This window comes from Stenella coeruleoalba (genome assembly GCF_951394435.1).
Source record: "Stenella coeruleoalba genome assembly, chromosome: 2".
NCBI lineage: Eukaryota > Metazoa > Chordata > Mammalia > Artiodactyla > Delphinidae > Stenella > Stenella coeruleoalba.
The window spans coordinates 22,856,223-22,881,164 of NC_137147.1; the positions used below are offsets into that span (position 1 = coordinate 22,856,223).

The 24,942-nt window shown below is 38.0% G+C and overlaps 1 protein-coding gene across 3 annotated transcripts in view; it reads right to left on the bottom strand.

The window, feature by feature from the left end:
• LOC307182405 (neurexin-3-beta) overlaps positions 1 to 24,942 on the bottom strand; it is a 1,521,800-nt gene that overhangs the window by 153,845 nt on the left and 1,343,013 nt on the right. For 2 of the 3 annotated variants that reach the window (XM_079913629.1, XM_079913627.1), the window contains one exon: positions 1,023 to 1,330. In XM_079913629.1, coding sequence (XP_079769755.1) covers positions 1,023 to 1,330 — 308 coding nt within the window. Of the gene's footprint in view, positions 1 to 1,022; positions 1,331 to 11,712; positions 11,803 to 24,942 lie in introns of all 3 variants that reach the window. The other variant, XM_079913628.1, reaches the window with a different exon arrangement.

The window sequence follows — 24,942 nt, forward strand, 5'->3', positions numbered from 1 at the left end:
GCATCAGCTTCCAATTGTTCCTGTGGAGTCACATAAGGAATGGTCTGGATATCTCTACTCAAAGAAAAGCGAAAAGGTAGACAACACTTTTACCACTGCCTAACTCTCATAAACTTAATTCAGAAGAATGGGAACACATTGGGGGTTTAATTGATTATTGACTTTAGGTTTATAATGTCCTCTGAAGTCAATGGAAGGGTGATGTCAAAGACTCAACTGAACCCCTGGCTAATGTCTTAAAACTAAGAAACAGAAAGGACAAGTACTGACCTACTGAATCTTCTGCAGATATTAACTAGACTAGGGGTCATTTTCCCACAAGCAATCGGAATGTCTTATTTTTTGCCAGAGCATTTAAGGCTAAAAATCTGATTAACCTTCTCCCCTCTACTAACTAGATTTATGAGATGCCAAGGAAGTCAGCAAAGCATTAGCTTTAGCTTGGGTATAATTACTTTTAAGTGACAAAACAAAAACGTTAACCACAAAACTAAGGACTTCCTACATAGCTAAACTCAGACCTTCGAATTTTCTAATGTAATTAGGACCTTGGTAAATATAATATAAAGGAAACGAAGTGGGCCAAAAATAATAAGTGAATAATCAACACTTATCAAATACAAATACTGCATTTTATAAGGATTAATTGAACCTCTAGCTTCATCTGCCCTTGATTTAATGCTACCCACTGGCCTCAAAAATGAACAATTCACGTCCTAGCAAAGCCATCAGGAGGATGCGAATAGAATTGAACTAGGATACAGTCTTTCCTATGACAAAAAATTTTCCTTTCCCCCTTTTCCCTTTTGGCTAGTGAAAAGAAAGGTAATAAAATGAGAGGTGGGAGTATTTCATAGTGAAAATTTGCTCATTTTGGAAAAGAGCTTTACCATCCTTCCTACAGGCATCCTTCCTACAAACATAGTCATTCAGACGCTTTTGCTACGTAGTAACACTGACCATGATAGCAATATCTCAAAGACCAAGATGCGGAGTCAATTAATTGTTGGAGAAAGGCTTACCTGAATGCTGGCTGTAGAGCGATTCTTGCGGGTTGTGGTAGTAGCCATTGTAGTGGTGGTTTCCATGACAGTGGTAGACATTTCTGGTGGCATGGAGGTTGTCTGTGTCGTTCCCAAGATTGATGGGACTTCTCCCACCAGTCGGACACTTCCATTGATTTTAATATTGGGGTTGTTCTCAGCCGCCATGTTCAGTACTTTTAAACCATCATAATAGAGCCCAGAAAGCTGGCCTTGGAAGAGGCGTCCTTTGTCCTTTCCACCGATAGCTATTTGCGCCTGGGTGTTGAAGATGGTTAACTGCCGGCCTAGTGGGTTGGGTGGAGGAAACATCATTATTCCTGTACATTTTCTCTGTTTGCCTTACCTGGTCTGAATGGACCAGACATCAAAACAGGCTTCCTTGAGCAATTGAAAGGAAGAAAATTGGGTAACAAAAATTCAATATAGACATTGGCAAATAACATTTCACTGTTTATCTCTTCCACTGTCTAGCTGAATATCCTAGATAATCTGAATAAAAGATTCTCTATCTCTTTATTGTGAGGCAGGAGAAATCTTGTTCAATGATGAGCAGTATTATAGTCTTCCTGGTTATGCAGTTGTGGATGACAGAAAAAAAAAACAGGTGATGAAAATAATAAATCATAAATACTTACTGTACTGATTTTTTAACCTAAAAAGTAACACAATGAAAACTAAAAAGAATTATATATGGCAAATAAAGACTCAGTGAGGTAACACAGAACACTGAATTAAAAAACTAGGTCTGATAATTAAATTAAATTAACTGAAATTAACTTAGATTCTAGCTAAGAGACTTGCATTTATTGTATACTTATAAAAATAAACATTTTGGTCACCAAACACCTCATTTCCTAGAAATCTTCCTAATGCATAATATTCTACCCATACTTGCTATTTAATAAACATTATGACAGATTATTTCCCATCTTTATTAATTTGGAGGAGGGGAGAGATTACAGTCACACAACTAAATCTCCCTCTGAAATATGGAAAATAAGTAGGCATTGATCATGTCAGTGAGAAAAGGGGGAAGAAAAAAAATGTCATTCAGAATCAATGAATTTTAAGAGGAGGGATAGGTGTTAACGAAAAAAGCTACACATAAAACACCTTAAAGTGATATAGAGGTATGCTAATGAATTGAAGCAAAGAGTAGCTCACCTTATTTCAAGTTCCCATTTGGGGAACCATTTATGCTTCTGTGGACAGAAAACTATCAGAATGAAATGATGGTAGAACAGAGGTTAGAATAGTGTAACTCAACTTATCTTCCCCCCAACTATTCCTACTTTAAAAAGCCTCTCTTAAGTTTGAGATGTTTCCCAGAAAAATCTAAATACCTTTTAAAGGTTAGAGCCTTCTATTCTATTATTTCTCCAGATTACTTTCTTCTGTTTTTCCATATGGAGAAATGTGGAAAATTTTTTTAATGGAATTAAATATAGCCTTTCTGAATTTTTCTCCATTTTAGTCAGTGATCAAACAATACTTCATTCATTCTTAATCTAATTGCCTGAATATTTTTAGCTATTAATGACTGGAAACAATGTTCTGATATACTTGCCTTTTTAATAAAAGGGAATATATTTTTTTAAAGACTGAGGTTTTCATATAATCTCAAATATGAATAGAGGCATGCTGTGATATTTGGGCGCTTAACCTCTACCACTATTACATGGTCTTTAAGCCTACACAGTGAGCAGCTATCCTTGAATTTCTGGTGTATAATGTGGAGTCCCTACTCAATGTAGAAAAACAGACGAAACAGAAGGGACAGAGAAGGGAAAATGCATCTGCTCAGAGGGAATTCTTTGTACAAGACCCAGCTCCACTCACTGGGCAATGCTTAAGGGCATATTAGTCAAGAATGATTTATAACTAATACTCCTTTGGAAGCTTCAAACACTACACTTCACTATGATGATTTGGACAGATAATTTTGTTATAGTGAAAATAATCTCTATAAAAATATCTGGAGCATGGAAATGGAATCTGCTGGCTTTAATGATAACAGAATTGCCCAGATCCTAAGGGTCCAATCAAATAGGTCTAATAGATTTCCATTATTTTCCCACCAATTCCTTCAGTGCCCTGTGCACATGCATCATTGCCTATCCTTTGGCCTCTCATTTCTCACATAAGATGCAGCAAAAAGTTCAATGCCCAATAATACTGGCTAATGGCCTGGAGCTCATACCTCTTTACTGTTTATTTTTTGACAACAGCTTTATTCTGGGAGCCCTAAGCTTACTATAAAAAGAAATGCCGGGCTTCCCTGGTGGCGCAGTGGTTGAGGGTCCGCCTGCCAATGCAGGGGATGCGGGTTCATGCCCTGGTCCAGGAGGATCCCACATGCCGCGGAGCAGCTGCGCCCGTGGGCCATGGCCGCTAGGCCTGCGCATCCGGAGCCTGGGCTCTGCAACGGGAGGGGCCACGGCAGTGACAGGCCCGCGTACCGCAAAAAAAAAAAAAAAAAAAAAAAAAAAAAAAATGCTCCTGGCCTTGCATAGGCATTTGCAGTGGTTAACATAATAAGAATTTGCCTAGTAAGAGATCTCTAGGGCTAAAATTCAGTATCTTACACCTCAGTGCCAAGCTATCCCTTCCATTCACATAACTGTTGGCCAACCATAATATTAATGCTTATTCATCTCCTTTTTTATATATAGCCAAAAACTGATAATCAGTTAATGCTTATAACTGATTACAGGTAGAAAATTTTATATTTCTAATATTCACAACAGTACTTCACATCTGTAATGGTCCTCATCTTATTTTCCTATTGATGTTATTCTGCGCTTGCTTACAAATAAAAAGAAGATCAGAGAGAATTGAAATGCAAAGTTGAATTATACTGGTTAGAAATGATGGATCTGACCAATCTCTCCCATCAGGAAATTTGCACAAGCCTCTTAGATAGCCTCATCCACCAGAGGTCAGACAGCAGAAGCAAGAAGAACTATAATCCTGCAGCCTGTGGAACAAAACCCACAGTCACAGAAAGATAGACAAGATGAAAAGGCGGAGGGCTATGTACCATATGAAGGAACAAGATAAAACCCCAGAAAAACAACTAAATGAAGTGGAGATAGGCAACCTTCCAGAAAAAAATTTCAGAATAATGATAGTGAAGATGATCCAGGACCTCAGAAAAAGAATGGAGGCAAAGATCGAGAAGATGCCAGAAATGTTTAACAAAGACCTAGAAGAATTAAAGAACAAACAAACAGATGAACAACACAATAACTGAAATGAAAACTACAATAGAAGGAATCAATAGCAGAATAACTGAGACAGAAGAACAGATAAGTGACCTGGAAGACACAATGGTGGAATTCACTGCTGCAGAACAGAATAAAGAAAAAAGAATGAAAAGAAATGAAGACAGCCTAAGAGACCTCTGGGATAACATTAAATGCAACAATATTCACATTATAGGGGTCCCAGAAGGAGAAGAGAGAGAGAAAGGACCTGAGAAAATATTTGAAGAGATTATAGTCGAAAACTTCCCTAACATGAGAAAGGAAATAGCCACGCAAGTCCAGGAAGCACAGAGTCTCATACAGGATAAACCCAAGGAGAAACACACTGAGACACATAGTAATCGAATTGGTAAAAATTAAAGACAAAGAAGAATTATTCAAAGCAGCAAGGGAAGAATGAAAAATAACATACAAGTGAACTCCCATAAGGTAAACAGCTGATTCCTCAGCAGAAAATCTACAAGCCGGAAGGGAGAGGCACGATATATTTAAAGTGATATAAGGGAAGAAACTGCAACCAAGGTTACTCTACCCAGCAAGAATCTCATTCAGATTCGACCTCACTTACACCAATGAACAGATCATCCAAAATGAAAATAAATAAGGAAACAGAAGCTTTAAATGACACAATAGACCAGATAGATTTAATTCATATTTACAGGACATTCCATCCAAAAACAGCAGATTATACTTTAATCTCAAGTGTGCATGGAACATTCTCCAGGATAGATCACATCTTGGGTCACAAATCAAGCCTCAGTAAATTTAAGAAAACAAATCATATCAAGCATCTTTTCTGATCACAACGCTATGAGATTAGAAATGAATTACAGGGAACAAAACATAAAAAACACAAACACATGGAGGCTAAACAATACATTACTAAATAACCAAGAGATCACTGAAGAAATCAAAGAGGAAATCAAAAAGTACCTAGAGAAAAAGGACAATGAAAACACGACCATCCAAAACCTATGGGATGCAGCCAAAGCCATTCTAAGAGGGAAGTTTATAGCTATACAAACCTACCTCAAGAAACAAGACAAATCTCAAATAACAATCTAACCTTACACCTAAAGGAACTAGGGAAAGAAGAACAAACAAAACCCAAAGTTAGCAGAAAGAAAGAAATCATAAAGATCAGAGCAGAAATAAATGAAATAGAAACAAAGAAAACAATAGCAAAGATCAATAGAACTAAAAGCTGGTCCTTTGAGAAGATAAGCAAAATTGATAAACCATTAGCCAGACTCATCAAGAAAAAGAGGGAGAGGTCTCAAATCAATAAAATTAGAAATGAAAAAGGAGCAGTTACAAAAGACACCACAGAAATACAAAGCATCCTAAGAGACTACTACAAGCAACTCTATGCCAATAAAATGGACAACCTGGAAGAAATGCACAAATTCTTAGAAAGGTATAACCTTCCAAGACTGAACCAGGAAGAAATAGAAAATATGAACACACCAATCACAAATAATGAAACTGAAACTATGATTAAAAATTTTCCAACAAACAAAAGTCCAGGACCAGATGGCTTCACAGGCGAATTCTATCAAACATTTAGAGAGGAGTTAATACCCATCCTTCTCAAACTCTTCCCAAAAATTGCAGAGGAAGGAACACTCCCAAACTCATTCTATGAGGCCACCATCACCCTGATACCAAAACCAGACAAAGATACTACACAAAAAAAGAAAATTACAGACCAATATCATTGATGAACATAGATGCAAAATCTTCAACAAAATACTAAAAAACAGAATCCAACAACACATTAAAAGGATCATACACCATGATCAAGTGGGATTTATCCCAGCGATATAAGGATTCTTCAATATATGCAAATCAATCAACGTGATACACCATATTAACAAATTGAAGAATAAAAGCCACATGATCATCTCAATAGATGCAGAAAAAGCTTTTGACAAAATTCAACATCCATTTGTGATAAAAACTCTCCAGAAAGTGGGCATAGAGGCAACCTACCTCAACATAATAAAGGCCATATATGACAAACCCACAGCAAACATCATTCTCAATGGTGAAAAACTGAAAGCATTTCCTCTAAGATCAGGAACAAGACAAGGATGTCCACTCTCACCACTATTAGTCAACGTAGTTTTGGAAGTCCTAGCCACTGCAATCAGGGAAGAAAAAGAAATAAAAGGAATACAAATTGGAAAAGAAGAAGTAAAACTGTCACTGTTTGCAGATGACATGATACTATACATAGAGAATCCTAAAGATGCCACCAGAAAACTACTAGAGCTAATCAATGAATTTGGTAAACTTGCAGGATACAAAATTAATGCAAAGAAATCTCTTGCATTCCTATACACTAATGATGAAAAATCTGAAAGAGAAATTAAGGAAACACTCCCATTTACCATTGCAACAAAAAGAATAAAATACCTAGGAATAAACCTACCTAGGGAGACAAAAGACCTGTATACAGAAAACTATAAGACACTGATGAAAGAAATTAAAGATGATACCAACAGATGGAGAGACATACCATGTTCTTGGATTGGAAGAATCAATATTGTGAAAATGACTACACTACCCAAAGCAATCTACAGATTCAATGCAATCCCTATCAAATTACCAGTGGCATTTTTTACAGAACTAGAACAAAAAAGCTTAAAATTTGTATGGAGACACAAAAGACCCCGAATAGCCAAAGCAGTGTTCAGGGAAAAATACGGAGCTGGAGGAATCAGGCTCCCTGACTTCAGACTATACTATAAAGCTACAGTAATCAAGACAATATGGTACTGGCACAAAAACAGAAACATAGATCAATGGAACAGGATAGAAAGCCCAGAGATAAACCCACGCACCTATGGTCAACTAATCTATGACAAAGGAGGCAAGGATATACAATGGAGAAAAGACAGTCTCTTCAATAAGTGGTGCTGGGAAAACTGGACAGCTACATGAAAAAGAATGAAATTAGAATACTCCCTAACACCATACACAAAAATAAACTCAAAATGGATTACAGACCCAAATATAAGACCGGACACTATAAAACTCTTAGAGGAAAACATAGGGAGAACACTCTTTGACATAAATCACAGCAAGATCTTTTTTGATCCACCTCCTAGAGTAATGGAAATAAAAACAAAAATAAACAAATGGGACCTAATGAAACTTCAAAGCTTTTGCACAGCAAAGGAAACCATAAACAAGACCAAAAGACAACCGTCAGAGTGGGAGAAAATATTTGCAAACAAATCAACGGACAAAGGATTAATCTCCAATATATATAAACAGCTCATGCAGCTCAATATTAAAAAAAACAAGCAACCCAATCCAAAAATGGGCAGAAGACCTAAATAGACATTTCTCCAAAGAAGACATACAGATGGCCAAGAAGCGCATGAAAAGCTTCTCAACACCACTAATTATTAGAGAAATGCAAATCAAAACTACAATGAGGTATCACCTCACAACAGTTAGAATGGGCATCATCAGAAAATCTACAAACAACAAACGCTGGAGAGGGTGTGGAGAAAAGGGAACCCTCTTGCACTGTTGGTGGGAATGTAAATTGATAGAGCCATTATGGAGAACAGTATGGAGGTTCCTTAAAAAGGTAAAAATAGAATTACCATATGATCCAGCAATCCCAATACTGGGCATATACCCAGAGAAAACCATAATTCAAAAAGTCACATGCGGGCTTCCCTGGTGGCGCAGTGGTTGACAGTCCGCCTGCCGATGCAGGGGACGCAGGTTCATGCCCCGGTCCAGGAGGATCCCACATGCTGTGAAGCGGCTGGGCCCATGAGCCATGGCCGTTGAGCCTGCGCATCCGGAGCCTGTTGCTCCGCAACAGGAGAGGCCACAACAGTGAGAGGCCCGCGTACAGCAAAAAAAAATTTAAAAAGTCACATGCACCCCAATGTTCATTGCTGCACTATTTACAATAGCCAGGTCATGGAAGCAACGTAAATGCCCATCGACAGATGAATGGATAAAGAAGGTGTGGTACATATATACAATGGATATTACTCAGCCGTAAAAAGGAACAAAATTGGGTCATTTGTTGAGACGTGGATGGATCTAGAGACTGTCATACAGACTGAAGTAAGTCAGAAAGAGAAAACTATTGTATATTAACGCATATATGTGGAAACTAGAAAAATGGCACAGATGAACCGGTTTGCTGGGCAGAAACTGAGACACAGATGTAGAGAACAAACTTATGGACACCAAGGGGGAAAACGGCAGGGGGTCGGGTGGTGGTGGGATGAATTGGGAGACTGGGATTGACATGTATACACTGATGTGGATAAAATACATAACTAACAAGAACCTGCTGTATAAAAAAAGTAAGTAAAATAAAATTTAAAAATTAAAAAAAAAAAAGGAGCAGCTGTTTTGGGGGCTCTGGCTCACTAAGGCCATGGCGGAGGGAGGGGTATGGAATGTGGGGCAAGCCTGCGGCCGCAGATGGCAGGGTAAAAAAAAAAAAGAAAAAAAAAGAAAAGAAATGATGGATCTCCTTTATTCCAGTTGCCATAGTTCACTCCAACAAGTGGTCTTTGATTGTTCAAGACTGACCCAAGCATGGAGAAAGGCAAGACATGTGTCCTGGGCTATACGATTAAGCCACTGCTCCACTTCTGGCTATTCCTTCTTTCAAGGAGAGATCTGACTAATCACTTCTTGAGAACAAGACACCGGTGGGGTGAAATAGGGAAGGAGGCTGCCTGTGTTTCAGATTTCCATCATGCCCTAGGAAGTATCTGGACCTTTGTTTATTTGTCTGTTTCATGTTTTATTTCTGGCTAGGTTTGCTTTTCTTATGTTTTAAAACCCTTTCCTAGCCTTCTGTACCTGAGATTAGGTGGTTAATAGTAAAGCTGGCAAGCACTAAAGGAATAGGGGGATATTCAAGTCTCCTGCCATCTCTTCCTCTGATCAATTTATCTCTCTCAGGTAAGTAGGATTAAGTGAATAAGTGAGAAACAATCATCACTACCCTCTCCCTATGAAGGATATAAGGGACTGACCGGAGAAAGTCGTACTATCTGCCCAAGATTTCTCAAAATCAATGCCAGATCTCCTTATTGTCCCTCATTATGATCAATCGTGTTTTTTATAAGGAGCGACCATTATTATCTCTCTATTCCAGTCTGATAATTAATTGTTCTATCATCAATAAGACGAAATCTGGTTATAACCCCAGTACAGGGTTTGTAGCAGGTTACTCTGTGTTTTGCTTTGGGTGCCCATCCTCTTGAAAGTCATTAATTGTTACCTCATTTGGACAACAAGTTCACATACTGCTTAAATTAAATCTTTGCACGTCTCCAGTCAGTGTTGCACAAAGACTAATTAATTAAACCTCAGAACACCCTTGGGGAATAGGCAGTATTATTTCTCCTCTCCTCAGATGGGAAATCTGAGATATAAAGAGGTTAAGTGGATTGTCTAAGGTCAGAAAGTCAGTCAATAGCAGACAGAGCCAGAAAACAGACTTGGGAATGCTGTGACCCAGATCTCTTCCCCAATGACAGAAATAACTCCAAAGAGGATTCCAGCTACTTCCTAATACCTCTGCCTAATCATTTTTCTGAATTTACCCTGTTTTACTTATTGTCCTTACAAGGTCTTTTGGTATACATTTTCTATTTCTTTTGAAGGGAAAGTTACCTAGACAGAGGAAGAGGTAAAGCAACAGAACGAATAAATGTTACTTACCAAAATCAAACAAAAAAGTAATTTTGGTTAAAATAACATAGAAGAGAGAACTTCCCAGTTTGCAAATAATTCTTTTCAATATTATTAGCATATATAAACATATACATATTCAGTTAAGAAACTGGAATTCCTCCCTCCCTTCCGCCCAAACCACCCCTATCCCTGTCCCACCAACTCAACTTTTGTTGTGTGTTTGGAAGCATCCTTCTATATGAAAGCCAACTGATAACAATGCTATTGGAAGGAAAACTAAAAGCCTACTAGTAACTTTATAATGATTTATACAAATGAAAATGCCTGGCATGCTACTGAACTTAGACTTCAAAAGGCAATGGAGTAAAATAAAATATTATTAACATAAAATTGAAAGAAACAAAAAAATTCTCTCAGGCACATGAGACTCAGACATGCATCTAGTTGTCTTTTCCTTTTTAAGAAGTGAGGCAGTCATCATCTTTAATGTTAAAGGGACTTTATGAGCTGGTGATTACTAAACAAAATTATTTGCTTTTTAGAGTTATTCTTAATTTATTTTTAATTAGACCACGTACGTTAAAAACAGGGCAAACAGTTAAGACTCAGTGAGGATTTTCCGTGTTTAAAGGTCTGAATGTTTTCACTCAACTTACAACTGTAGTAGTCCTTTATTTTTTAAGTTGCATATTAATATACTTCATTACTATTTATAAATAACTCAATCAAATCTCTACATATTTTAAAAACTCACTTAATGTCTACTTAAAATAAAACTCACTTAAGCTACAAGAGTAGCTTATACTGGCTCAGGAAAGAACAGAGTAAATAGCTTCTTAAAGACAAAAATTTTTCGTCATTGAAAGACAATAATTCACTTCCTAATAAATAGGAGCTACACAGAAAATTCTAACATCGGGTATAACCGCTGCCCTCTTTTATTAACAAAGTGGTTGTTTTTTTCAGCAAATGAGAAACTGCTGTTTTGCCTTCCATTAACCTTTCCTTTTTCAACCACGTACACTTTTGTTGCATAAATATCGAATACACAACCAAAGTGTAGAATAAGTTTGTTTATTTTTTTAGTTTCAGTCAGCAACTAGGACACCATTAACTTCTTATGAAACATATTTGCCTCTGTAGGTTTAACTCTAAAGGCAAAATTCATCTTTCTCATTCTTTTCTTTGTTTAAAAACAAATGTTAAAAAGAAAAGTCGCTCCCCTTATAACAGTTATTTAAGCAGTTTAAATTACAAGAGTCAATCTATGATTTTTTTGTTGTCATTAACCGTGCTACAGATAGTAAAGCCAAAACAGCCTCAAGATGTAAGTTTAATAAGTTCTTTTGAAATTTCTTTAGAAAGCTCTGGTATAAGAGGTAATTTAAAACAAATTAACAAATAATGTCATGCAGTGGTTAAATTGCCATAATACATTTCTTTTTTAGAGGTGCCTGGAATTTCTTGTTTGTGGTTGTCATGCTGATAGAAAGCTAGATGTTAGTCCCTTTAACTGTATTTTAATGGCGATGTATTATAGCATGATTTATCAACATATGGCAGGTGGAAGCTGACACAAATTATAATGAAAATTAAAACAGTCATTTATGCAGCAGGCGATTATCATTTAAGGAACATTTATTTGCAGGCTTTAAAAATGAGGGTTTAGAATCAAATGATTTTAAAATGAAAGTTTTAACGACAGTTACCTTTTTCCTGCAGCCACTCCTCTACGGGCCGGTTATATTTGAAGGGGATTTTCTGTTTTACCATTTGGAAGCGTTCATTATCAGTGTTGCCTTTAAAGTTTAAAAAACAGCTTAAAGAACAATCTGAAAAGTCAATAAGTCATTCAAAAACATCCTAGGTTTTTGGTGCGTTTTATGAAGTTTTTAGAGATAGATATCCATTTATCTTTAGTGGAGGTGGAGTCGAAGTCACTCTGCCCTTGGTTGACAGATGTGAGGTCAGGTTATTCTTAGCTATGCGGTACTCCGTATGTTTTGGAAACGTGACTTGGGATGGGCATCAGGAAGCGGTTTGGCTATTTACAGAAATGGGTTTACCTTCACTCTTCTCCATCTCACTCTAACCACACCTTAATTGGGTCAATGGAGGAACAATGATCCCCTTGACTCGTATCAGATCAGCTTCATAACGTGGTAGGGGATCCTCAGTGTCTTAGTCATGCATGTTCCACACTCACTCTACTGTATCTGATCAGAAGCATGGGGCCATGCACGTCCTTATTTTCCTCTCAAGTGTGTGCAACTGCTCTACTTCCTGGCAGAGGGAAGCCAAAGAAGACAATTTAAGCCTTGATGGCCAACGAAAACTTCCTATTCCATAAAGGGGGGCCTGGCATCCCATCACCTATGTAAAATAGGTAGAGTATTACAGGTAACTCTTTTAATCTCTATCTCTTTGTCTAGATCCGTTCCACATTTTAAAATCGAAGGAACCCCAAAGTAAATATCTGTAAATAAAAGCAGCTATACATATAGTGATATAGCATTTTCAGACTTCTGAGTACCTATATTTTATTAGTACTAACAGACACAGGTTTTATATGTCTACCTAGTCTCTCTCTCTTTCCTTCCTAGGAGAGGTCCTTCCTGAATACACATCCATTCATAAAGCCTGTTAGGGATACTTCTTCCAAGCATGAAATATCTAATCAGTTTCAAGGATCAAACATAATGCTTTTAACTGTTAGTATGCCTCTTTCTTCCTTTCATAAATGTTGTTACCACCCCTGGATGGTTTGTCTAATTAGCACAGACATGGAGAGTGGTGTTGTGAACATATACCCCTAATGAATATGCTTCAAATCACAAAATAATGAAGCCATGCTTTGGGAACTGCTCTGTCTTGTCAACCAACCTCATAGTGATCAAGCAGAAACCGGTGAATTCTAAATTACTTTTGACTCATAGCCTTACAGTATTGGAACTTCAGGAAGCCCAATCCAAATCACCAACATTGAAGGTGAAATCAAATTCTCAAGACAGGTGGCTTGGAAACCATTTATAAAGAGTCTAAAAGCTAGAAAGATTATTAGGATTGAATATAGCATCAGGTGAACAGAAGCTTGCCCTGGCATTTCCATCTCAGGGTCATCTTCACAGAGGAGTTTTCACTGGCAGAGAAGATTCCACATGTGGCTAAACTAGTACCTGCCTCATGTGAGGAATGGGATGGGGAAGGGGTGGCAATATTGGGAGATATTTGAAAGATTCCCCATGCATTTCTCCTTTGAACAAATTATTCTAAGGAGCTGACTCATTATTCTTACTATCCAGGAATAAAAACAAACAAAAAGCTCATGAAAGAGGCGACCATGGATCTGTTCCCAGCCTACATTATGGGACCCTATCTGCCTGGCATAAAGCCTAACATATTAACATATCAAAGGATAAAGTGCAATGAATGGAAAGAACGATTAACAGTTTTGGATTGCAGTATATAATTTAAAGTTTTCCTCAAAATGTTATTTCTCACAGAAGAAAAAAAGACAGGGTGTAAGCTAGGAGGAAAACCAGAAAGGTATCTTAACTTCTTGGTGTTTCAATAAGTCCAAGGTGAAAAAAGTTAATTTTACCTGTTAACGTAAATACCACGTAGAGATCATTATAATGATCATCCTGGTAGATCTGGGTACACAGAATTCTACTAATCCAAAATAAAGTTGGGTAAATTTTCACATGTCCTAATAGAAAAGGAACATGCACTTTTCTGAAAAGAACCTATATCTCTATAACTCTTAATTCTACCCTACAGGAGACAGATACACAAGGGATGTCATCCATCTTCATAAGCTCTGACCTCTCAAGTTTTAGTCACAACATACTGAGAAATGGCAAATGGATAAAGCCAGGTTCACCTTGAATATGTTCTATTACTTTGGGTTTTCTGTAACTGTCATTGGCTACAATATTAAGTATAGTAATGACCTCTGTTCCACTCACTGTGGAATGGATTGGTGAAGTCAATAGCAAATATAAAGCTAACTATTCTTCATAACGTGCAAGACAAAATCATAAGTACCCAACGTTCCAAACTGACAGCTCTATGTGTACCAACTTCATTAAGAAGCTGCATTGACTTACTTCTTCCCCAAACGTATGAGTCTTGGTCCTCCTAAGCACCCTCCCGCCCATCCACTCTCTGTCAAGCATAAAGCTCCACAGACAATCATATTAGGACATGGGACTGGCTAGAAAACTAAGAAACAATGTAGGAGAATCAGTAAGTGATATGTTGGGAGGACAGCATAGCCACGATTCAACCTTAGACCCTTCAGAAAGTGAAAGACAGAGAGTCATTCTTCTCCATCTCAGCTTAAAAGACATTTAGAAAAAAGTTTTAAGTTTTCCATGCCAGACTGATAGTATCTAGCACTAGGGATAGCGATCTTGCATACTGTTAAAAGTTGTGAAAGATGGAAGGCCATTTGGAAAACCAAATTGGTTTAAATTGCCACATTAACATCGTTCTTAGTCTCTTTTCATGTTCTTGTTGGTTTTTAATTTTAATTTATCTCAAACATTAGTGAGAAATGTTTTAGAAACATGTGCATGAGAATGAGTTCATTTGCCCCGAGCCCCATTTGCTATACTGACTGAAGAGCAAACAACCTTCTACATACCAGAATTCAAACACAGGGACTACTCTGAAAGCTTAGCAAACCTCATCAAATCCATATACATTCATATTAAATCCTTAATGACATTTAGTTGTACATTTCATACAGCAGCCAGTATGAACATTTAAACACAGACTAAAATCAATTCTTCAAAAGAAAGTGATGCTATCCTCAAGAAGGAATGGCCTTATGAATAGTAATGTCATAATGTCACTAAAAAAAGGCATATGTATATTACTAATTATACGCCAAAAATGTAATGATTGCAGTTCTCAACCACGCTGAGAGATCTATAAATTGCACAATGACATCTTCAAATAGACAGTTCTTAAATTACTTATGTGGATGTGACACTCAACTACTTGGAACTAAATTTTAGAAAAAAAAGTATTAGCCATATTTCATTCTATTATACTGAAAAAGGTTAGAGGGGTGTGTGTGTGTGTGTGTGTGTGTGTGTGTGTGTGTGTGTGTGTGTTTCTCCATCCATTTTTTATACAATTGACCTCCTATTGTCATTTGCTTTTGTACTATTGGTTCTGTCATCAAATATTTCAGCTCCTGGAGACACATACAATATGCACTGTTGAATTATAATATCGTGAAGAGCAGAATGCTCTGAGGTAAAATTACTGAGGCCCAACTGGTTCATACACATAGCTGCAACCTTTATGCAAAAACAGCTCACATTGACTACATGTGGGCTAATCCATTTAGGATAAAAGGAAAAGAGAACAGAGAAGATAAGACAAAGAAAGCAAGTTGACCCTTGAATAGTTTCCCAATACATTAGTCCCTCTTTAAGGTCCCAAAGAAGTAATCTGGAAACTTGTTGATGACCCCAAAGAAGTAAAAATTCTTTCAGTTGAAAAACTTAAAGATAGAGAGAACTCTTGTATTGCACAGAAAATAACTTTTACACTCTGTTGGTTCAAACATAGATCCTATTCATTAGAAGTTATACTAATTTTCTTAAAACGATAATCAGTACAGCATAGGAGCTATGATCATGGGCTTTGGAGACAAACCTGGCTTTGAGTTTTAACTTTAGTAGCTACTTGACCTTGTACAAGTCACATAGTCCCAGTTTCCCCACTTCCGAATTCACCACAGGACTTGGTATAGGATATTAAGAGGTAGAGCATATACAGAACCTGGGATATGAAAAAACATCCAATTTATTTAAACTATTATTAACATGATTCAACTCTTTCTTAACAATCAGAAGAAAGCATGTTAATTCCATGGTGTGCTTCCATGGTCTCAGAACTTTTCCAGGCCTCCATTCAAAAGGTGACCGTATTACATTTGGTGCCACAAAGGTTACCATCCAAAGATGAACAGACCCTAGTTGGTTGTTGCATTTTATATTTCTGTATCTTCTAAAATATACTCAGCTAACCCCATTTCCAAAACAAAGTTGGTTTCTAAAACCACTGAAAGTAAAAGAGCAATTCAGACATCGACAAATGCGATTTCTTGGTCCAGCTACAGGTAATGATGATATACTGCAGCTAAGCTGAGGAAGAGTGGCTTAAAGGTTCTGGCAAGTTGCACTGGGCTGGCCGAAAATGCTTTCTTGCAGGTAGACCATTAATACCATCTGAAAGGTTGTCAACCATGTGGACATGCTAATAGGAATATCGTAGCAACATTCATCTGTGCAAAATTAATGCCAGAGGTATTTTCGCATTTTGTTTTGAGTCTGGAGTAAAGGAAGGGAAAGCTTTCTTTATTGCTTTGTTGACATTAAAAAATGAGACCGTGGGTCTAATGAACAGTCAGAGAATGAATACTATGTATTAGAGCCAGAGGCAAAAGAAAATCAATGTGGGCAGAGTCAAGTAGTACAGCATTTCAGAGGTTCTTAGAATGACTCTCTCCCCAAAGAATACTTTGTGAGTTTCAAAGCAAACATCAGGCACTAAGGACAGGAACTGGGGGAAATTCTTTGAGCTCCGCACTGGTCTTGTTCCTGGTGTTGACCCAGACAAATTCTCTCAGAGTCAGATTGGGGGGGGGGGGCGGGTATTGTGCTACCCGAAGGGCATCTAGAATGTTCATCCACTTGTAAGTGATGGATGGAACTCAACAAGAGTTAATATCTTGTATTTATTAAGTGCCTTTTGACCAAGGAGCTCAAAATGCAATTATAAGCATCATCTCATTAATCCTCACAACACACCTTTGGGGCCAAAGAAAAAAGAACTATTTGTATGTTCTGAGCCTCGATCCTTTAGTGTGCCAAGGCAAGGAAATTAATCTCTTGGAGTAGAAAACTGATCAGCTGGGGGAAGTAAATTAATAGACTCAGAGCACATGGGCATTATTAAATAAGGGAGCTTTTCCAGACTCACTTAAGTGGTTCGAGGAGCCAGCAAGAACCACCTTTCCAAAGTGATGAGATGTTTACTCCTAGAAAGCAGTGGGGGTCACCCACGAATGCCCTGACTGGGCTGATGAAGCTCACTGCCTCCTGTCTTCTGGGTATGTTTGGAAATGGAAAATATATGTGGACAGACATATTATCAATTCCTTCCCATATTCAAGTCATAGTATTGATCCACCATCTCTAGGCTATAGGAGTTGAGCTATTTAAGCAAAGATGGCTCGATAGGATAGATGCAGTCCTATCTCAGACATTTACCAGTTCTGTGAACTTGCGTACTTTTCTTAATCTAGATGTCTATTTCTTCATCTGTTCCAAAAAATACATGAAGATGATAATAACTATCTTGTAAGATTTTATACAAATTAAATGTAATAATCCAGTCAAGAATGCTCATGGGGAGTTGGAAGAGGCTGGAAATGTGATTTATTTTCATTCTCAGGGGATGGGAGTAGGGACTGTGCTGGAGATGTAACCCTGGAGCCCAACGTCCACTTATCCAAGTGATCACGCCCCTATTCCTTGGCTTGTCAAGTTTGTGTGCAAACACGTTAACATTGAACTTCTCCCAAATCTAAATCAAAGTGCCATTTCTGTTGAAGTGCTATTATATTAAAGACAATTTACCCTGATGCAATAATTGGACCATATATCACCAATCCCTATCCTTTCCCTGTATTTTGAAGCCATTCTCAACTCTCTTCCTGAAGCTCATTGATCCTGGACTTTTTATTTATCCTCATCCATGAAGGATACTTTCAATCCCAGAAAGATGAACAAAACAAGGCCCAGGTGACCAAAATATCTTTATTTGCTTTCATAGTTTAAGAAACTATTTCCAAGTAATCTAATGGAACTTTCTTCATGATCATAGGTCTGTCTAGAACTTACTCTTTAAGATCCACTTTCAAAAATGACATGCTATAAATTAACAAAACAAAACCGATTATAAAATTTGCTTTCCTTCCTCAAATGGTGTCACTCTTTGCCTTCTATAATTATTCCAAAATATGCCCTGGAGCTAGGCTAGTCAATTTCAACCTGGCTTTTGTCTAGTTCCTTCCTGGTAAACACATTAAGTATACCTATGTCTTGGTGTATCTTTAAGCTTTAGTTTCTTCATATATAAAATGAAAGTTATAATAATAACTGCAACATAGGGCTGTTGTGAGAATTAACTGAGAACTAGGTGTCTGTAAAGTACTTAGCATAGTGTGTGGCACAAAATAAGTGCTCAATATATGATTTGTTACTATTGCTGTTATTGTTATAACAGTACCTGATTCAGAAGGGTTAAACTAAAAAGAAGGCAAACTTAACAAGATTTACTTCACCACACAACTTTTAGTGTCAAATCTTTTCAAATTTCCTTTTCAACATAAAACCTTAATGTTCTGTCTTCAACCTTTTGACACATGATCCTTTCAAGATTCCCCTAGCTGTCCTTCTTATCACTTATTTCTTCCACTTTCGCAAAAGCCACGGTGTCATGCTAGGGCTCATTCTTCCCCATGAGCCATTCTTTCCTGCATATCCACCCTCTGTGCAATCTCTCTGTTACTCTTTAATGTTGGTGATTCAATTCTCTCTAGGTGCCTTCCTTCCCACTCGCCCCCAGTTTCCATTCACTTTCATTCCTCTCATGTAGAGGACATCAAACTCAACGTTTTTAATGCCAGAATACTGGAATATTTGGTAAAAGAAAAATTCCAATCATTCAAACATTAATGTGTGGTGTCACTACCCAGTTCTGAGGACAGGTAGGAGGTCTGGAAGGACAATTTCGATGAGCAACAAATAGAAACATCTTCATCCTTGTGAACAGGAAAGTCACACCAATATCAACATGGCTGATGCCATAATAAACTTATGCTACAGTATTATTTCTGCTTAGATCATATGGGGTCTCTGGTGTTTGTAAATTATAGGTCTTCTAGACCAACCTTGAACCTCCTGCCTACAAATGAATATATTATTCCCAAGGGATCTAAAAATAACAATCACTCTCCCACACACCACCCACCCCTGACCTGGTGAATATGCTGGTTTACAACAGTTGTCTAAACAACACAACACAGCACAGTCACACAGTAGGCTTATTTCCAACTTAAGCCCAAGGCAGTTTCCAATTAAATTGCTTCCCAAAAAGTTTGTGCCATCTTGCTTTCACACAGTATACTTTATGAGCTTCAAAGCAGGACTTTAATTATATTAAATTTATTCTTTTTTGTTTTATAACAGCATTCCAACCTGATAAGAAAATGTTCAACTCTAGGCCTTTTATTTCCTGTAGGAGATACCTTTCTTAGTTTTGTGCCATCTTGCAAGTGTGATAAGCATATCTTTTGTACATTCATGCCAGACCCTGAAAATTTTACAGAACAGGAGGATTATGTGGTGACTTTAAAACGTTTACAAATTCTTTAAAACTCCCCTCTGTGAGAGGTAGAACTTGATTCTCCAACTGGGCTGGATTTAGTAACTCAGTTCTAAAGAATAGGATATGGTGGAATTAACAATGTGCGACTCATTTTAGAGACTAGATCAGAAAAGGCACTGTGACTTCCTCCCACTCCCTCTCTGATGGCTCACTCTGGGGAAGCTACTGTTGTGTCGTAAGGACACTTAAGCCACCCACATGTCAAGGAACTGAGGCCACCAGATCCTTCAGACCTAGGTAAGCCTTGAGATGACTGTAGCCCTAGTCAATAGATGAGTAATGTTAATCCATCAGACACTTTGATACAGAACCACTCGACTAAGTTGTTACTAAATCCTGACCTGCAGAAACTGTGAGATAATAAATGTTAGCTGTTTGAAGCCACTAAATTTTGGGGTAATTTGTTATACAGCAATAGATACAGAATAACTAGAGAGCTTTATCTGAGCATTTCAGTTCAACCAGAGGCAGATCTCCTTAAGAGGCTCTCATAGCTCACCTTACATTATACTCTTTCGAGGAAATGAAGATACGCTCTATCTATAACATATTCCTCATGTGCCAATTTGCTAATGCTCTCCAAAGGGAATTGAGACTATTTAGGTAAGACTTGTTTTGAAGAGCCCAGGCCATCACCATATTTTTTGTTAAATATGGTTAAATGTATACCAACTTATCTGTCCAATAAAACACATGAGAATTTTTACATATTGGTTCCAATTTTGAGACACATTGTTTTGGACAATGTAAAATTTAGAACACTTTTCCCAAACCAGTTTTCTATTCTGACTCCCATCATTACTTCTGGGTAAACATGAACAAGGGCTTAGAGTCCAAATTTCTTCAGCATTCTGGAACACTACTCATCTAAGACCCAGAGATTTGAGCTCCTTCGAGGAACTCTATTACCATTTCCCCACCTTTTAGGAGGACTGCATTTTCCTACTTGTTTGCACCAGCCTTTACGGTCTGAAGGAGATTCTTCTTGCTAGAGAACTTGTTGGGGATCTGTGGAGGTGGAGGGCTGAGGGGGAGGGAGAGTCCACATAACCATTGAGGTCCCTCTTAAGCAAATTTTTTTTTTGTTTTCGGCTGTATCGGGTCTTAGTTGCGGCACGTGGGATCTTCGTTGAGGCATGTGGGTTCTTTCGTTGCGGTGCGCGGCCTTCTCTCTAGTTGCGGCGTGGGGATTTTCTCTTCTCTAGTTGTGGCAGGTGGGCTCCAGGGCACGTGGGCTCTGTAGTTTGCGGCAGGCGGGACCTCTCGTTGAGGCGCGCAAGGTCAGTGGTTATGGCGCACGGGCTTAGTTGCCCCTCGGCATGTGGGATCTTAGTTCCCCAACGACCAGGGATCGAACCCGCGTCCCTTGCATGGGAAGGAGGATTCTTTACCACTGGACCACCAGGGAATCCCCGCAAATTTTTTTTGTGTTTCATAATTATAAAGTAGTTTCTAGGAGTAGAGGTCATTGGACCTTACAGTTTATATTTTGAGAGGAATCTACACTTGTAAGGTCGAGGGGACCTCAAAGATCATCTAAGAAATATGTTTCTCAAACTTTCACTTAGAACATCATTAGCCACAGGATTTCTAGAATAGGCAAGCATCAGAGAGTGTATGTCTTGAAGACCACTCTTCCCCCACAAAGGTATTAATTAAAGAATTGTCTATACTCCTGATTTGTTTGGTTATGTGGCCTTTCCAAGGCTTTTCAAAATATGAACCAGTTGGCAGCCATGCATCATTTAGTGCAACATTCAAAGGTCAGGTATACGCGACTACAATGTGGTACAAGAATCAAAATGTTCCCAGTGAAGGAATAACCTCAGGGAATGCGGTTGCTGTACTATATCTTAAATTCATGCAATGCCTCGGCTTGTTAACTCTGCTTGGCAAATTAATTCAAATTGATTTGTTTGTGAGAACTGAAGCATGGCTTCAAATCTGGCCACAAACAAAGGATGATGATAAATAACAACGTATTCAGCTCAGAGAAAATATCTAGAGAAAAGTATAGATCAGCATGGGGGCTGTTTTTATAACATAACTGATTTTGTTAAAAGAAAAAAAAAGCAGAAAAGAAAATAAATGAAAGGGAGAACATAGCCTATACAAATAAAACACATTTTATAGATAACACTAATATATCATAAATACCCCAAACAAAGGCAGATAAAGTATCTGAAAGCATCCAAGGAGGAATAGAAAAAAAAGATGGATTAGAAAAATTTTAAATGGACATTTAATTTTTTAAAACACCATTAGCTCAATTTAAGGCAGAATAATAAGAGGTAATGAGGGGGGAAAAAGAAAAAAGAAAATAATGTGATATGGCAGGAAGAACCAAGATTAATTCCAAAATGTCATATCCGACAGAAAGAAAAAAAAAAGGACAATTCCTCACTAAAAATCATCAGTTTCCAACCTCAGTTTGAGGCCTTGAGGGTTGAGAGGGAGAAAGTTTAAGAGGAAAATAGATTGTAATAATGAGAGCCTTTTCCAAGCTCTCTGCTAGTGTGTTAAGTTGCAAAATAGCTATAATCCCATTCCGATATCCATGCCCCTTTGCAGTGGGACTTTGTCACTCCTCCCATCAGATGTACATCTATTTTCCACCCCTTGATTCTTGATTGGCTCTGAGACTTGCTTTGTTCGGCACAGGGCATACTAGTAAGTGTGATGGAAGCAGACGTTTGAACAGCCCTTGCATGTTGGTGCTTGCCCGCTTATGCCGATGAAGCCTGAAACAGCCATATGAAGGAAGCTGGTCTGGGCTCCTGGAAGATGAAAGACCACAAGAAGAGAAACCCCAGCCACCCAAGCCTACCCTTCCAGCCCAGTCAGCTCACTTGAGCCCCCGGATGTGTGAGTGAGGCCATCAAGATCATCTAGCTCCATCCAAGCCAGCCTGCAACAGAAAAAACACCCACCTGATCCACAGAAACATATGCCAATAAATAAATAAAGTTTGGGGGTGGTTTGTTATGCAGCAAACACTAAATGATACAGCCAGGAAGTCGGGAAATCCAGTAAGGACAGGGAAGCTGAGAAGGGGTCAACGAAGCACCCTCCCCTATGTGGGTCCCCATCGAGGCCCATCAGGAGGAGTGGGGAAGCACTCAGCTGCTGTCTGGGGAGTCAAGGGAGTTTGCTTAGGGAAAACCTTAGGGATCTTGGAATGGACACAGGGAGACACAGGCCCCTGTTATCTATCCTTAGCCCTCTTCCATCAAGTCCAAGGGGAAGGGATGCAATAATGCAGCTTCCATGAGAGGGGAAGGAAAGGTCAAGGGTGAGGGAGTTGGAACAGGATGGGAAAACTAGAGAAGATTGATTCTTCTCTGATCTCCATCCATTTCTAGACTTAGACTAAGAAAAGGGAGGGAGAATAGTAGAGGTTGACTCTACAGGTAATACGGGGCCATCACTATTTAAACGATGGATGGACAGACAGTTGGTAAGAAAAGCAGGTTGGACTTACTGGTAAGATATCCTGGAACACTAACCCCACCCCCACCAATGGATTTCTTAGTCCTCAAATGGTTTCATGGGAAACCTTGCAGGATTGCCTTCTCTTTTTCGGAGCAAACACTGCCTTCACTAACCCCAGCCTTCTAAACCCAACCAAACCAAACCGTTTATGTTCTTGCGGGGTACAAATAATCTCTGGTTATGAATGGCTTTACCTAGGTAGAATAGAAGGATATTCCCCCTCACACTTCCTACAATACAAAATAAAAACAAAGCAAAGCATTGAATTAAAGACCCAAATGAGACAAAACGCATTCCTGCCTTGCAACCTTGGCTTTTAAAATCAGGCACTGCATCTTCAGCCCCTTTTTAAAGCTCATGGATTACAAAAAGCAGCCTTTATAAATTCATGGATGAGTTTAAAAGTCATTTTCCTGGGCCTTAACAGCTGGTATCAGAATAGTATTATTTTAGCATGTCAATGGCAGTTAGACTCTAGAGAAAAGCATTAAAAATGACCAAAATTTAGCAACTAAGGGGTTCAATAAAGAGAAAGGACAACTAACACTGCTAAGTGCTTTGACTGGCAACTCAAGCAACACATATTTGCCAATAATTAGAAGTATATCACAGTTTATGTCATGACTCAAATACTAGTTCATATTATAAATGTCATAGCCAGAACAGCATTTTTTTAAAAAATTAGGGCTGCTTTCCCCCCACTTTTAAGAAAGTGGTCAATGATTATGTAAAATTATGGACACATTTCAAATATTTACCTGCCACCTAGTCTCCACTATCCTACACTGCATCAGTTCTTGCGGGCGTGGTTTTTTTCCTTTGGTGTGAAATTATAATCACCTTAACAAGGTTTTGTTTTTTTGTTTAAACAATCCTTTTACACCATCCTACACACAACCCCCTCCCTAACACACAATGACACCAAACACTGACGCATCTTAAGTGCTCAAGAATACTCGTGAAATTGATGACTACTGCTGCCTCAAACAGAGGCAGGTATCCTGACTCTAATAAATGATTAACTTATTAGCTTTGACGGTTAGATGGTTACTAAAGTTCTCATAATCTCTGAAAACCTACCAATGTGAGGCATATAAATAAAATATTAATGACTTCCTTCTTTCAGTCACTTAATATGACATTAAATACATGATAATAAATCCTGGTTACCTGAAGAATATGTCTAAAGATCTGTAGGCTATTTTATATTTAAATGTATTTATTTGTGCTAGGCAAATGCACCATTTTTCATATTACCCAATGATGTGTGTGTATATGTATCCTATATAAGAAGAGAGATTTTATAGATATCTCAAAGGAAAGAATGTCTTTGCATGTTCTCCATAAAACCTTGCACCTTTCAACAAGCAACAGCTCCTAGATATCTGTAAGAAATAAATATCCAGGATTTAAAGAATGATTCAGAATAATTTCAAATGTCATCTCTAATAATAATGGAATTGATCAATTATTTTTATAAAAGCCAAGATCTATTGGCTTTTATCAGACAGATCTATTCTCTTGATGGAAGAAGCAAACTCTATCATCTGCGATATTTCAAATTATGCTAGTCAAATTAGAGTAGTCCATATCGTGTAGAAATTTCTAAACCAACCAGGGAAATGGACCAGATGAACTAGTATTTTCACCATTCCAATTGCTAGGTTCCTTTGAAATGTACTCTTTCAGAAACCCACTTTTATCTTTGCAATAATGATTCAAGAGATTAAAAGAAGCCTTGAGTGTCTCGATCTGCTTACTCCAGTCCTACTGATGTACCACTGCTGTCTAGTCAAAAATCACTGAGAACATTGGTGAGTACAAGGTATTTTATTATTAGGACAAGAGATGAGACAGGTAGAGTAGAGCATGCAGTCTTCTTGGGTTTATATTTTCATTTCTGATTTTCAGGGATGGTGGTTTATTAAAATCACATTGGAATCCTCACAAGTGCCTAGACTTCTGAATGGGGA